The sequence below is a fragment of the Echeneis naucrates genome, chromosome 16 (assembly GCF_900963305.1).
Source record: "Echeneis naucrates chromosome 16, fEcheNa1.1, whole genome shotgun sequence".
NCBI lineage: Eukaryota > Metazoa > Chordata > Actinopteri > Carangiformes > Echeneidae > Echeneis > Echeneis naucrates.
Window position 1 is genome coordinate 4275642 of NC_042526.1, and position 16480 is coordinate 4292121.

At 40.6% G+C, this 16480-nt stretch overlaps 1 protein-coding gene across 1 annotated transcript in view; it reads left to right on the forward strand.

Annotated features, from left to right (window-relative positions):
• The first annotated feature begins 1023 nt into the window (after positions 1-1023).
• cpne2 (copine II) overlaps positions 1024-16480 on the forward strand; it is a 29831-nt gene continuing 14374 nt past the window's right edge. The window contains exons 1-10 of the mRNA XM_029522317.1: positions 1024-1187; positions 3663-3863; positions 8246-8425; positions 8771-8845; positions 9112-9183; positions 9861-9944; positions 10057-10146; positions 10305-10403; positions 11867-11953; positions 13945-14004. Of these exons, the coding sequence (XP_029378177.1) occupies positions 3687-3863; positions 8246-8425; positions 8771-8845; positions 9112-9183; positions 9861-9944; positions 10057-10146; positions 10305-10403; positions 11867-11953; positions 13945-14004 (924 nt within the window). The 5' untranslated portion in view covers positions 1024-1187; positions 3663-3686. The remainder of the gene's footprint in view (positions 1188-3662; positions 3864-8245; positions 8426-8770; positions 8846-9111; positions 9184-9860; positions 9945-10056; positions 10147-10304; positions 10404-11866; positions 11954-13944; positions 14005-16480) is intronic.

Consider the following 16480-nt stretch of genomic DNA (forward strand, 5'->3'; position numbering starts at 1 on the left):
AGACTGTTTAGACGTGAATGAAGTCTGAGTATTTTTAACCTTTCACGTTTAACTGATCTCACGTCGCAGGTGACAAACAGCCGGTGTTAACAGTCAGAGCTTTGGTGTCTTTGATTCCTGCTGTAAGTCATCAGTCAGCACTGCTGACCCATCCAACCACAGTAACGACGTTGAAGCTGGTTTAGTTGGGTTTATTTAAGAAAATACTAATATCCGGTTTTATTTTGCTGTAAAACAACTTTTTAAACTATTGATGTCAAATCACCGTGATATTCTTCTCAAATTAGTGAAATAAAATATGTAAAATATGTTTACTCAAGTAGAGCCATTTTAACTCCGAAGTTGGTTTATGGCCTACGAGGTTTTTCAAAATATAAATAGTTAGATTTTGTGTTCTGCTTCACAAAGATAGTTGAGTGAGATAGTTGCTGAAGGTATCAACTTAAATCCAAATTCTGAAAATTTAACAATAAAATGATGCAGAATAACTGCAATGAATAAAACATACAAAAGTATAATGTAGAAAAATAAAAGTATGTCCAAAGTATGACTCAAATTCAGTCCTTCAGTATTATTTGTTTTTATTGTTTATTTATATCCAGGACTGGTAATCTGCTGAACAGGAGACTTTAATGTGATGTACCTGCAATCACCACAAGAGAGTGCCAGTGTAGCTGCTTTCCACAATAAAATGTAAACCACAGTGTTAGTAATACAGATTTATTTTGTTCTGAATACACGAAACCACGTTAGTCACACAGGTGTGTAATCATCATGTCTGCCATTTTAGAAACAGCAGCGAGTATTCCTGAATAAAAAACAAGCAGGTGACACTTTTAGGCCGGAAAAGCCCTCGGACGCTCGCGTGCTCTTATTTTGTAGGGAAACTCGCCTGTCTTCCGGTGTGGTGTGATTCCCGGGAGCTTGACGGAGCTCCGTCTGTCAGCTCAACGTATTGCGGGCAAGAAGATGATTTATGTCCACACACTGTTGCTCCTTCCAGGACAGTCGGGATGACAACATGGAAAGGACAACTTTAGTTTTCACTCTTTCATAAAAGAAAAAAAGAAAAAGTGACTGAGAGGTTTTTTTTATGTGTATTTTTTCCTCCACTGTGCGCAGCAATTAAGGAAACTGACAATTGAATATCCAAGAAGAGGAAAGAGAAGTTGGGCGTCGTTTCAGAGGTGAGTGTGATGTTAGTTTCACCTCTTGTTGCTTTTTTCTTTTTTTTTTTCTGATTTTCAGATTTCACAGGTTGCCTGTTTGCAGAAGGCTGCTGCTCAGCTGGTCACATCAAACTACAGTCTGCAGGAGGCTGAAACATTTTAACATTTTACTGCCTGCAGGATTAATAATATGCATGAAAGAGACAGTTGTTTTTTTGGTTTTATTTTAAATCTTTGTCATGCTAAATTGGCCAATCTGAAAGTGGTTGCTGTTTTCAGTCTGCGCCTCATTTCCTTTGACCGCTGTGGCTCGGATGTGGCAGACAGACATGTAGGACCTGTAATCAGACCAAATGTCTGTGAGCACAGTTCAGAGTTATTAACACGGAAGAAACAGCCTCCATGCTGGTCTGCCGGCCGGACAGTCACACTTCACCTGCCCTCCTGCAGAGAAGGGAATAAACACAGCTGCTGAACTGGTTGGTTTTATTTCATTTAGTATCATCCTGACATGCGCATTCAGCTCTGACAGGGAACTGTTTGGGTCTTAGAGGAGCTCCAGTTTTATTTACTGAATATTTTTTCCCATTGTACGGAGCAAAAGCTTACTCAGATGGTGGTTTTCCTACCTGCTGGGTCAGAGTTTAGAGATGCTTCTTGTGTGTGTTTCTCTAAATGTCAGTCTTTGGCAAAACCTCCAGGATGTTTGAACCTCAAGTGTTTGAAGAAAGAGAAAAAGATAGTTTTCATTCTCCTGTTTTCTGTTTATTCTGCTTTCACTGTGTTTCCATCAGCAGTTTAGCTCCGACTCCAACCTTGAGTCTGAGATAATATGACTGAAACCTAAATTAAGGAGTAAATGAGAGAACTTCAGATGAATGAGTTAAAGTGTTGCAGCCACCGGCCGCCTCTGAATGGCTGAGTGAATGAATGGAGATATTGCTTTGGTATTCTCAGTACAGTGTGACATCACAGGAGCGGAGTGGGAGGAGCACGCCGTTTATGACACATTAGTATCTTAGCAACAGTCAGCATCATTTTAACATGCTGCTCTGAGAGCAACTACCACCTCTGTGGACACAATGTGCTGCCTGTGTGTTTGTCCCCAACACTCGTCGAAAATCATTCACTGAGACACACTCAGTTTTCATTTCATGTCTTTTCCTTTAATTTCCTTTAATCACCATTTTGGTCTTTCTCCAGAAGCTCTGATCAGGAGTGTGTGTGTGTGTGTGTGTTCGGTCGTTGTAATCTCCAGTAGTGAAATCGTTGCTGTTCCTGGAGGGCAGACGTGACCTTTCCTCAGGCTGAAGCTCCCACTCTGTGTGTTTGTCTGTTTTTCTCTTTTTAGTTTTTGCACAGTTGGTTATTTGAATCTAAACACTGGTTAGTCTGCAAAAGGCTGTAAACCCACAGGGGATGAAATGTTTGCAGTTTTTTATTTTATTTGATTTCTGTTTGTTGGTTACACACTGACACGTTATTTACATTCAACACATGTCAGCCTATTCTTTGCCATTATTTTATGATAATCTACTTCTGCACTGATGTCTCCAGAGAAACGCATCCTCTCCATAGCAACAGATGCGTACACCCAGTGTAAACGTTCTTCATTTCAATGTTTCCCATGTATTTTCTATATTTCTGTGGTAGGGTAGTGTTGTTTTATTTATTCATTTTAGATTCAGAATTTAAATCTCTTTATTATTTTATTTTAATAACGGTTTATCTTATCCTCACATTGTGTATTTGTTTATTGAATCATCAGTCATCAGTAGTGGGCAGATGACTGTCTACTAAGGGGATTAAAGACAGGTCTGTGTGTTGGTCTCAGTTTCAGAATCATCAGATGTGACGACACTTTTCGTTTTGTGGTGTTTGACCTCTGTCAGTGTTAAAGCTGCCGTCCGTCCAGCCCTCTGGTCCAGACGATATGATCCAGTCGTTTGATGGATTGCCATGAAAACTGGTTCTGAAATTATTGGTCCCCAACAGATGAACTCATGAGTTCTCATGAGTTCACAGTGTGCTGCACCGCCAACATCACAAACCTTAATAGTGTCTGAACGATATCCTGCTAACTCCTGATGAATTTCAAAATCCTTTGTGGTCTCATAACTTGGTCTCAATCAAGAGCCATAATGAGCTTGAAAGTTTGATTTGTCTGTCAATCCATTAGTTGATCAAAAGAAAGTACATTTCTTATTATTCAGATTTTTTTGGTGAGAATTTGCTGCATTTTATACATTCTTGGAGTTAAGACAGAAAGGAACCATTAGAAATGTCACTTCCTGCTCTCTGATGTTGGGAAGGGCCGTCTCACTTTCTTTATCTTTTAAAACGATTATGATGGATACTGTTTTTTAGCCTGCTGCTGAAGTCTGCAGTCCAAGCTGTAAGACTTCAAGGAGGTCAGCCAAGAAACAGCCAGCATGGGATGTTGTGTGGGTGACTGAGTGATTTCCACTTATTTCTCTGTTTTCCTTCTTCCAGGGTGATTGCTGGTGACCTCAGACGATGGCCTACACTCTGGGCTCCGCCACTGAGGGACAGACCTGCAGCGTCGGACCTCAGCACTGCGTCACTCGGGTGGAGCTGTCCGTCACGGCGGCCAGCCTGCTGGACCGAGACGTGGCCTCCAAGTCGGACCCATTCTGCGTGCTCTTCCATGAGGTGGATGGGAACTGGGTGGAGGTAAGGATGCAGTGATGATGATGATGAGCAGAGTGAGGAAGAGGAAGACACGTATCTTCTTCATAAAACAGGTTGAAAATAGGAAGTAATCAGCAGAGGATGGAGGATTAAAACCAGATCAGAGAGATAATATGTGTGTTTGGATTATCAAATCTGCAGCTGCTCCATTCTATGATTCAACTTCAGGGAGGTGGAGAGAGGAAGAGAAAAGGGAGACGAACGGATCATTTAAATAAGTTTTAAGTCCTCTCAAAGTCACACGCACCATGCTGGGTCCTCCAGTAGAGCAGAAGAAATGAGCATTTTGTTTGTTGTAGTTTCTTTGTAGGTTAATGTGAGCCAGATCTAAACTCACCATCTGCCATGAATCCCCAGAACTGAGCCGGTATCACCAGCCCAACAGGATGCTGGAATATTTGACATAGACAGTACTCTTTCCCACGTTTGATTTGATTTATTAGCTCAGTAAACTTTTTCCTCATGAGTTTATAACGAGTCTGAGTTACAAGTCTCAAGTCTTCCTTGAAACAACATAGAATTCATTTTTTAATCGATGATCCCATTTCGAAGGAAAGAGATGATGAAGCGGTGTGTGGATGAAGGCGTGGCCACTGTGTGATTGACAGACCACAGATGGTGACCTGGTGGAGAAAGTCCACAGCAGGCTGGACCCAATACGCTTTACTGCAGTGTCAAAAAACCAGCATGGTGATGGCTGATTTAAAAACTGGAGGCTTTGTGTTTGAGCCCTGTTGGCTTGATTACATGATTTTACAGCGTCGAAAGAGAAATGCATGAGTTCTAAGTTGAAGACTGAGGAGTAAATCGGGGTGAAGTTTTAGTGTGTGCATGTGTTGTGTGTTTGTGTGTGTGTAGGTGTAGTTCGCTGCCTCAAGGCTTTTCTGTAGCGAACAGCTGGTCAACAGGGCAAGCTGTCTTTTGTGTAAATCTGTGCATGTGTGTAGGCGAGCGCTGCTGGTTGTAGCTAGCTGTCGGTCAGCAGGGCATGTGGTTGTGATGTGAAATTGGCAGTGGTTGCCGTGGCAACGGGAAAGGAAACAAAGGCTTAATGCTCCTGGAGTGAGGGAACGATGCAGGATGTGAAATGAGGCTCGAGCCTTTTCTTGGATTTGATCCACAGCTCTCTCACACTCTGAAATCCCTCCTGTTAGCGTTGCCTTTGCTTCCCTTTCTTCTCCAAAGGTCTTCCTCATTTGTGGTGCCCATCTTCCCCTCTCCGGTCCCTATCTGCCTCATTTCCTGTCCATCTTCATCTGTCTTGTGAGAGAGAGGTGTGAAGCTGGGCCTACTGGGGGGGTGAGAGAGGCTAACAATGTGAGAGCGAGGAGGTGTGAAGAAGGGAGATGATAAAACAGGTGGAGGGAAAGAGAAACAGGTGAGAATATGAATAAATGACAGATCAAAAAAGTGAAAATGAGGGAAAGTGGTAAACAAAGGAAACCATGATGGAAAAATATGAGAGCAACTGGCTGTGATGTTTGAATGCTGTAAGAACATGATCCACCTTTCATACAGCGATCAGCTTTGATAATGACATGACGCCCAGTTAAAAGACCGGCTGGGCTATTTTCTAAATCCTTCGTTTTTCCTCCCTAAGCTCCAAATGCTCTGCTGATCTCAACGCAAAAAGATGGAACAATTCTACATTATTAAAAAAAAAAAAACTTGAAGTTAAGAAAAGGTTTGTTCAAATGTTCAAAAGATAAAACTGAATCGATGCATGTGGAGAACCTCTCGTTTCTTTAAATAATATAGAACAGGTGATGTAAAACTTGCCAAAGTTATATTTGTTGTTGACATTAAGAATAATTTGGTGTAACTGAGCAGAGTTTACTCATTTTAGGAAACACTCCTAAATTATATTGTGTTAACTCTGAAACAGCTGAAATCCAATAGATTGTATAAAATTGTAATCAGTGAATTTCCTGAATATAAACAGTTTTCATTAACTGGGGAGCCAATGAGGAACCTAAAACTTAGTCTCATGGCCAATGAGAGCCGATGAATCGTTAAACTACCGAACGAATAATTCGGGTCCAGATCCGGCTGGGCTGAAGGAGAGGCCTCAGGCCGTCCTGTGATTGGACAGAGCGCCACACGTCATACTCCGACAGCCACGCCCACCGGAAGGGAACCCATCGGCGGCACCATTTAAAAAAACAGAAGTTTCGTCCAGAAGTTAGCTTAAAACATCATTTCAACATGTTAGAAGAGTGTTTCAACACGCCAGCTGTCCCGGAGAAAAAACGGTACAAGTGAAATCATTGTCCTTTCTGTTTTATGGAGAAATGATCCCGCTGAACGGCCGGAGGGGACACATCGATATTTACATCTACCTGATGGAGTCCTCCGGTAAGATCATCCTTTAACCTGATAGAGATAAAAGTTAGGCTACATCATCTTTTTAAAATATCTTTTTATAACCCAAACGTTTCTAATCTGCCCCACTTTCTGGGCTTATGGGGTAAAAACCTGACTGAACGCGTCGCGTTTCTCATTCTCACTACTTCTTCACCGCCTCTCTCTCCTTACCTTGGTGTCACACAAAGCTGTAAATAAAAGATATAATGAGGCTTATAATAAATATTTCAACTTCTGACCAACTCGTATCAATTTCAGTCTTAAAAATACAACTTTCGTATGAACCACGCCCACTTCCGTCGTAAGCCCCGCCCCCCGAACACAGATAGTGATGCACTCACTCATCCCTATTAACTATATCATCATTATTATATCATTAAAGGGACAACCAGACTGTAAAAAACACATTTTCACTGCAGAACTGGACAAAGAACCTTTTTGGGAATTGTTCCGTTTGCTTACAAAGAAAAATGACACAGTCCAGCAATCCAGACAGCAAAACTGACAGATACTGTGATTTTATTCAAGCTTATGATATATATATATATATATATTGTTTCTGAAATAGTAACATAATATTAAAATTAATAATAGGCTATTATTCCATCAGGGAGTTAGTTTGGTTGTTATTATTGTTGTTTGTACCACACGTGGCATCTTTCAGTCTGACTCTGTTTTGTTGTTTTCTTTCTCACTCTGTTGATATGATATCAGACATGTACCGATAAAAATAGAAGATAAAAAGTGCCACAAGGCTCTGATTCATTTCCATAGCCCAGTGAACCAGGTGAAAATCCAATGTGACACAGATGGAAGGTCTTCAGGCTGCCAGGCTTTCCTGAGCCCTCAATAATATCAGTTTTTAAGCAACAGAGTGCAGTCCTTCTCTTGTCTCCCTTCCCTGGCAGATAGATGGATAAGCACCGTTAGCAGTCTAAATTTAAAAGCCTTTTCACTCTGAAGTGGTTCTGCAACCTCTGTCTTCTCAACTCTTGAGAGATAATATCCGCAGCCAGAGAAATCAGAGGTATTTTCAGTAAAAGCATTTGAAGTATTAGTATGAGAGTGGTGTGAAAAGCTGATAAAAAAAATTAAAAAATCCAAATGTTATTAATCATCACGCAGTATCTGAGGGGGCTCAGGACCAAGTTTTACAGCCACAACAGTAGACCGAAAGCAACTCAGTCTGTTCTATTCCTGAATTGGTTTTATAATTTTTTTCCCAGTGTGTTGAGGTTATTACAGCCACCAAAGCATCAGTGGTCACCTTGTCTAATGGTGAATAAACACAACATGTCGTGTGTCATGTGTGAGTCAGACTGGAGAGTAACACAGCTGGTAAGTGTTAGTCATCCAACAACCTGGTTTAGAAGTCCCGCAGCAAATAACATGGCTCTCACAGCGCTCTTCCACCCACACACTCTAATCTGCCTCTGTGCTGTCCGGGCTGCTTTTGGGACGATGGCAGTTCACCACTCCCACCTCAAAGCTGGACCCACCTAGAAAAGAAAGGGTTAACACACATTCATGGTGCCCAGAAGATGAATCCCTCTTAGCTTGTTGGTACCTTTACCTTTCCGCTAACTTTTGGTGCTGTTAGACATTACAAGCACCAAATCCACAACAAATGGAGGGAAGTCCGGGAAGCCAGAGGCAATAGAGAGTCCATCCTCAACTACAGTGGCAACTCAGCTGGTCCAGAAATATCAGAGAGGCTTTAATATGGATGGATCATAGAGATGGATGCATAATATTAAAGTTATGATATGAGACGGCTAAATGTAAGTCTCAGTCCAATAAAATCTGACGTGTGTTTTCTCATAGTTTCACAGCTTATTCTCATCAACAGTCCCAGCAAAGGTTCACGAGAAAAAGAATGACACTGGAACTGAAATCTCTTCCTAAAGGGATCTTACTATTATGCTGGATACACAAGTATGGTCACAGTGCGCTTTAATTAAACATGTTAAAGGGAGTTTTGTTGTTTCTGTCTTGTTTAGCTGGACCGCACTGAAACCGCTGTGAACAACTTGAATCCAGTATTTGGAGTCAAGTTCCAGGTGGACTACCACTTCGAAGAGATCCAAAAGCTTCGCTTCGCCATATTCGATGAAGACAAGTGTGCCACACAGCTCTACGAGCACGACTTCCTGGGAGAATTTGTTTGTACACTCGGAGTGGTATGGAAATATTTAGATGTATTATTACTTCTGTGTTCGTAATATTTATATTTACTTGGACTCACGAATGAGTGGAATAAATTTTGATGGTCAACGGTCACAAAACTCACAGTGGCTGTTGACTTATGATGACGACTTACTAATTATGACACAATTAACAATTTCAAATGTCTATACACACAAAATGAAGTGAAATGACTTCATGTTATACCCAAAAGGTCAAAGGTCAATCTCAACACTGTTACTGAGATTGTGACCAAATATGCTGGCGAGGTGTTATTTCAGCTTTTTTTTTTTTTTTTTTTTGATTTTGTTCTGTCCTGTGTGTCTTTCTTTGATTGCTAGATTGTGTCCAATAAGAAGCTCCACAGACCTTTGATCTTAGCCAATGGGAAGCCAGCTGGCAAGGGATCCATTACAGTAAGCATCAGTGCCACCTTAAACAGGTTGAGTCACTCAGTACACAGTGAAGATTAAAGGTTTCTGCTGCTGGCCGTGTGGCTGCAGGTGCTGTTGTTTACGATAATGGCATGTTTGCAATGGCTGTTGTGGATGATGATGATGATGATGATGATGATGATGACGACAGTAGAGGTGTTACTGAGTTCTTGCTGATGTTGATGTGACTCTTAATAGTTCTCAGCAGTTTCGTTGCAGCTAATCTTGTGCTGTAAACGTTATTTTAGATAACAGCTCAGGAGCTGTCTGACAACAGAATCATCACTTTGACCCTGAATGGGCGTAAACTGGATAAGAAGGTAGGTAGTTGGACCCACTCACACACACACTCAGGATGCAAACACACACACACGCTTACACAAAGTACATTTGAGCATCGCATCTACTACTTCAGGACACACAAGCTGAGCCCACATTGACAACATTTACAGTAAATATTTTCACACTTTGTACCTTTGTCCGCAAACTAATGCGCTGGCAGGTGCAATGATATCTTGAAATCAAAACTGTAAAAGATCTGCTCGTATTTTTAAAAGTTTATTTTCAGTCTTGGTCCTTTAAGGTATCTGCTGGGATGTTGTGAGAATGACAACACAGCTTGAAGAGTGATTTTTATCTAATGCCAAGGTGTGAATGCTGTCCTCCGTATCCTGGTGGTTTAATCATCGGAGACACCTGAAATCAGAGTCATTGTACGAACTCAAGCTGTGTTTAAAATCAACAGGAAACATTTGTAAGGCAGAAATCGTAATATTAATTCATTAGAACTATTCATTTTGGAGTGACTAAATTAATTTGAATGTCTGACCAATAAATTTTTTTCATTCTTCAAGTTCATGTAAATTATTTCCAGAACATCAAGAAGTATATTTTAACGAAAGTGGCCAGATATAATTACTAGTTAGTGGGATAACCTCCATGTGCTCTATTGTTTAGACATTCATCCTTCACGTGACATAAACTGTGTTCCCTGCAGGACTTCTTTGGGAAGTCTGACCCCTACCTGGAGTTTCACAAACAGGGAGAAGACGGTAAATGGATGCTGGTGCACAGGACGGAGGTGAGTCACGCTGTTTTAAGGCGACCGTACTGCGACTGCAGCCACATCATATATACAGATCTGCTGCAGATGAATTTAAAGATAACCAACCTCTTCCTGTCTGTGACTTCAGGTCATAAAAAACACTTTGGACCCTTCATGGAAATCTTTCACTGTTCCTCTCATTTCTCTCTGCAATGGAGATGTGGACAGAAACATCAAGGTTGGTGACTGGAGCTTATTATCGACCTGTGAAACTGCTGTTGTGTAAAATATCCATGCAAAGGACACGAACTGGTTATCTTAGCGTCTTACTACAGAAGCCAAGCCCATCATGGAAAAGATGACGGTATGACAAGATATTTTTCCCCTCAATGACAGGTTCTGTGTTATGACTATGACAATGATGGAGGCCACGACTTCATTGGAGAGTTTCAAACTACAGTTTCCAAGATGAGTGAAGCACAGAACTCAGTGGAGGTAAAACATTTTTGATCATGAGTGTTTTGTTAGACTGTTGGTGGGATGTCAGATGAGATAACCTGACTACACATAACATCCATCCATTATTCCAACCTCTGACATTAGGCAGGGACGGATATACTGCTTGTATTCAACTATTTAGTCTCAACATGGACGTCTTTCAGCTTCAGCATGACACAAAACTAACGTGCTAAATGTACACAAGCAAGCTACCGTTATAAATGCTGCATGTGCTGTTAAATATGAAAATGAATAAATGAATAAATAAAAATGAATAATAGTTGAAAGGTGTTAGTGACACTGAAACTGAGCTCAGGTACAGTTTAGGCAAAAAAAAAGACTATAAAGAATTCAAACTGAGATGGAGCTGAGACGTCACAACATCTCATTATTATATAATGGATGTGAACAGCCTCACTGAGCCGCCCAGCTTTTACACCTCAGCTACTATATCCTGAAATGTGAAATAAAGAATGTAAATGGCATGAATCAATTGATTCAGCTTTATTTTGTCTCTTTTCAGCTTTGCCTGAATTGGCCCACATTCTGCTCTGTCTTTTCTAATTTGCAGTTTAAATCCATTTCAGAATGAAGCTAGAATAATGATACTCAGACCTGCATGGCTGCATTTTTCACATGTTGTGGCCTCTGAGGACTCAATGGGGCTTAAGTCTGAGCTCTGAATGATTAAATGGTATTAAGATTTATTCTTTTCAATTCTATATTTCTGATCTGCTGAAGCTGTAAAGATGCAGTGTTCTGAACACAGTGCTCATTAGCAGCTCTGCATGGGCTCACATGTGCATCAGTGTGTGTTTGTTTGTATTCATTTGTGAAGCTGTGTGCGCACATGTGTTAAAGCAGTCTCATGACTCGCTCTCCCACAGTGTCTGTGTGGTAATGATGTTTAAAAAAAAAAAAAAATGGAGATCGAGAGACAGAGTGTGTGAAAGGAAGGATGAGAAAATGAGGGGCGCTTTTGAGATGTAAAACAGCTTTTAGCTGAGCCTTAGTAACATGACAAGGCATTTAGAGCTACCTGTCATGTGAATCACCAACTGACTTAAAGCATGTGAGTTTGTGTGTCTGTGTGTGTCTCAAGTGTCTCTTTTGATCAAAAACACGGCCATCTAAAGTGTTCATTTGTCAGACTTCCAGTCCCAGTCCTCCTTTTTCTTTCATCTTCATCACTTAAAAAGAATTCATTTGTCTCGTATTGTTGCACCGCTGCAGTTTGGTCATAATACATGGTGAAGTTTGACTGTCAGGTTGAAGTTACTGTAGGCGGCGGGTGGAAAACATGCAGATCCAAGTCACGTCTCTCAGTCGTCTGCTCTGTTCCTTCCCAGCATTTCTTTCCACTTCAGCTGTCATCTCTTCTTTCCCCTCATTTTAACTTTTCCTGTTCTCTTATTCTTTGGATCTGTCTCTTCCCTCCTGCTGTCCGTCTCTCTCTTCAGGTGGAGTTTGAGTGCATCAACCCCAAGAAACAGAAGAAGAAGAAAAATTACAAAAACTCTGGAATCATCATTGTCAAGTCATGCAAGGTAAGGATGGATGGATGGATGGATGAATGGACAGACAGATGGATGGATGGATGAATGAATGAAGGGATGGATAGATTGATGGACAGAGGGATGGATGGATGGATGGATGAATGAATGGACAGACAGCTGGATGGATGAATGAATGAAGGGATGAATAGACAGATTGATTGATGGATGGATGGATGGATGGATGGATGGACAGATTGATGGACAGAGGGAGGGATGGATGGATGAATGGATAGATTGATGGATAGATGGATGGATGGATGGATGGATGGACAGATGGATGAATGGATGAATGAATGAAGGGATGGATAGACAGATTGATGGATGGATGGATGGATGGATGGATGGATGGATGGATAGACAGATTGATGGACAGAGGGAGGGATGGATGGATGAATGGATAGATTGATGGATAGATGGATGGATGGATGGATGGATGGATGGACAGATGGATGAATGGATGAATGAATGAAGGGATGGATAGACAGATTGATGGATGGATGGATGGATGGATGGATAGACAGATTGATGGACAGAGGGAGGGATGGATGGATGGACAGATGGATGGATCGGATAACTTTTTAGCAGTATCTATATTTTTTCAGTTGTATCTAAATTGAAAAAAAAGAGCACAGGCATTACTTTTTGGGTCGAAGTTTCTCAGTGTCACTCGTTGCTATAATTTCTTCGACACATTATGTGAAGGATGTTTCCAACATCTCAAATCAAAACAAATCAATTTCGTCCTTGAGCAATTTTCAGCTGCCTTCAGATAGCTTAGCACTTAAAGCTCATTGCCAAACAATGATGCTCTTTACAGTTGGTGGAAGTAGGAACTGGTCACAACGCACATCCCCTGTAGTCCCGTAAAAACCTCAACAAGGCTACGATCGTAGTACGTCAATAGGGCGTTAGCGGCACGTCTTTTTTTCTCTCTCATGCTTTTCACCACTGATGGCCATTAACCAAAGGTAATCTGAGAGCACAAAGAGATGGAGCTGACGGCAGCAGCTCCACTCACACGCTCAGGTACGTGTTGAACCAGAGCAGATCAGTGAGAAGGAGATAAAACATGCAGCTCCACAGAGCTCGGTAGATTAGGTCTGTTAGTTCAGCGCTGAATGTGACACTGATTTCATTTGCATCACATCAAATAAATCAAAAGAATCAATTTATATACGTTTACACGACTTAGACATTGAACTGTTCAGGCTAAATTCATATTTAAAATCATAAATCTGGGTTATATTTCAGTTATATTCTGCGGCGGAAGAACAAAATGCAAAGACCAACAAGTCAAACATGCCATTCAGTTTGTCTTCATGTCATGACCCGTCTCACGTTTGACTCAGTGAAACTATTTATTAAAACGCTTTGATCAGCCGACACACTTCTGATTGGGCTTTCATAACTCTTTCTCAATAAGTAATTAGATCGGATTCCCACATTAAGCTGGAACACTGAGTCTTAAGATGCCTATTGGAACGACATTAAAGCTGCATGCGTGTGATGACAAGCTCTCATAATTGATTCTGTTCTCATCATGGAAAATCATGAACAAGCGTTTGTATAGACACAGACAGACACACGTACACACATATACACATATATTGTATGGACAAAACTGCTAATACAGTAATTATATTTGTTAGCTGCCGGCGGGGATTAGACTAATGAGAGTAAAATCCATGCTAAATATTCATTGTAATTGGAGTGGAAGGATTGGTACTCCATTGGTGGAACACTGACGCTGAACAAGCACTACTTTTTCCTTTTAAAACGAATTTACCGATTTTTCAGCGAAAGTGTTGTGTTATTTGCATAGTGTGTACTTCTGGAGTTTGTAAAGAGAAAGACAAATTGTACCAGACCTTTTATATAAATTACTACATAACATCTTTAACAGTGTATGGTGTGTTGGGATTGACAGCCCTCTGATGATTTTCCTTTTCTAATTTCCTTCTTTGACTCCTCTCTGTCTGTAGATTACGAGGGACTACACCTTCCTGGATTACATTCTGGGAGGATGCCAGCTCATGTTTACTGTGAGTATTGTATTCCCATGCTCTATTTATTTGTGATAATGAAATACATGTTCCTGCACGCTTTGCTCTTGAAAATGGGTGGAAAACATTCTTGTTTTTTTTTTTTTTTTTTATTTTGCATTTTCATCTCCTGAGGTTACAGCTAGATGATGATTTACTCATAGAGAGGAAAAATGCACACGACAAGGAGATGTTTCACAGAGATGATGAGTTGAGTACAGAAGAGCAGAGTAGAGGGGATAGAGTTTGAGATTAAAAGGACAGAGAGGAGGTGCTGTCAAAAATAGGGACAGGAATTTACTGAAGAAAAACCAAGATAATATCTATATATATGAAGGGACAGGAAGAGAAAAGGTAAAGAAAGAGATGGAAATGGCTGCTGAACATAGAAAGGGAGCGAAAGGGAGATGCTATTTCCGTGCCTTGTTACTAGAAAGTCATGTGTCCCTGGTGGTGTCACACTTTTGTGAGGAAAGTGGAGTAAAATTTTGTTTATAGTAGCTAATCAAACACGCACAGTCAGAGTCACTGAGGAGTTTTTTATTATCCAGTGTGAGCCCTGCTGATAAATCTCCTTTCAGTCTGGTTCCCTGTTACTGACCCTGACCCTAACCCTTCTTCCTGCCTGCTGATGAGGAGTCAGATGTAGCATGCATGTTGAGATATAACAATATTTATGAAGAGTCATTGCGTTTGTTCATTTTCTGATGGCTAATTTTCAAACATATCTGGCGCTGCTAAATATGAAACATCTAAACAACTAATCTGTAGCTGCATAACTATCCTTACTTACCTTACCTTGATGATGAAGAGGTGAAGGGGAAAATACTGTGATACTGGGTTTGGTTACAATGTTCATGTACATGTGAGGATCAAAAGGCTTCAGGACAATCTTTCCTAAACTAATGTTGTTTAAAGGATTGACTTAAAAGAATCTAGAAGTCTCAGTCTGTTCTTCCTTCTCATATTCTCGCCTCTCTTCTAACTTTTTGGGTTGTGTGTACTTGGCCCGGTGGATTACTTTGGCTCATGTTCCTGTTCGGCTTATTTTGGGACTCTTACAGTCTGAAATTATTGTTGCTGCTCTCTCACAGCAGAGTGGACGGTAATGTTTCCACCCCGGCCGCTCAGACTTTAGATTTTAACTTCACATAATGAACATACAGATGTCAACTGGATGGTGATCCATAAAATCTGCAAAAAACTATCATCTGTGGATAGATAAATGTACCTAATCTCTATAAATAATTTCCACTAGAGAGAAAAAAATGTGTGTACATGATATAAAATATAATTTATGTCAGTGAAGAAGGTGGTTTCCATCAGTGGATCCTAAAGAAAAAGGCTTGATCATGAAATGTGTTTCACTTTTCTTCTTCGTTCAGCTCACTGATATCTGAATTGGCTCTTATTTATGGTCATTGGGTTTAGTGGTCCCAAAAAAGAAACAGTAACAATTGCACAATTACAGTTTCACAAGTTCACAAGAGTGATACTCGGCACATTTAATGGTTGGTGTATTTTCTGTAGCTGTTCCAAAACCAAAAACATGAGAATAGAAAAAATAGGTGTGTTTATTTGCTCTAATGCAAATAGCAAACGTTAGCATGACCAGCTAACCACTTTACAACAGTTGTTAAAGTAAATAGTGAAACACAACGTGAAGTAAGTAACAGCACAAAATCACACATCTGATTTTCCATTTTTGCTCACAAGACAGGCTGTATGTTGAAGTAATATAATAGTTTGATTTATTTCATCTGTGAAGCTACAACTGATCAAATCTGCCAGGAACAGGAAACATTACAGCCAACGTTTACTGGAATGAGTCAACGAGCGTTCATTTCAACGATTACCACAGATTTTTATGGTTTAACTATCACTGTTTTCATTTTAAAATGCTTTATGTACCGTGAGAGAATTGAAATCCCCTTCTCATCTAAGCCGGTGCTTAGTGAACAATGAATTGCCAGATTTAAACTGGAGATGCATTAAAAAGCCTTAAAAGCCACATTCCCAATTAATTGCAGAAATGCTGATGATCCCTGTGTGTGCTGTGGTCACCAGTTAAAACCAGTATATGCCGGTCTGACTGAGCTTTGGTGTTTCCAGATATGAAGGGCTGCTCTCTTCTGAGTGAGCGACGTGAATGAGAAACACTCTCTCCTCCAACAGCAGCCGAGTGTTTCAGTCAAAGGTTGGGCAGTCGGAGAAATTATTCACCGCTGACTGTTTCTACATTAGAACGTAAACATTCAGCATCTCATGTAAAAATAGAAATGTCACAGTTTGTAGAACTACCTGTGTAAATGTTTGAATCATCTCATTGCTCCAGGCTTTTCTCATTGGCAACCATCAGAAATTCACTGCAGCGGAGACGTCTGCTCTTCTAGTGGGGATGAGAGGAGCAAATTTAAGGCGGAATGGGAACTCTTAAATCCTCACTTCTCCCTCCTAATCTTTCGCCTTTTGTCAC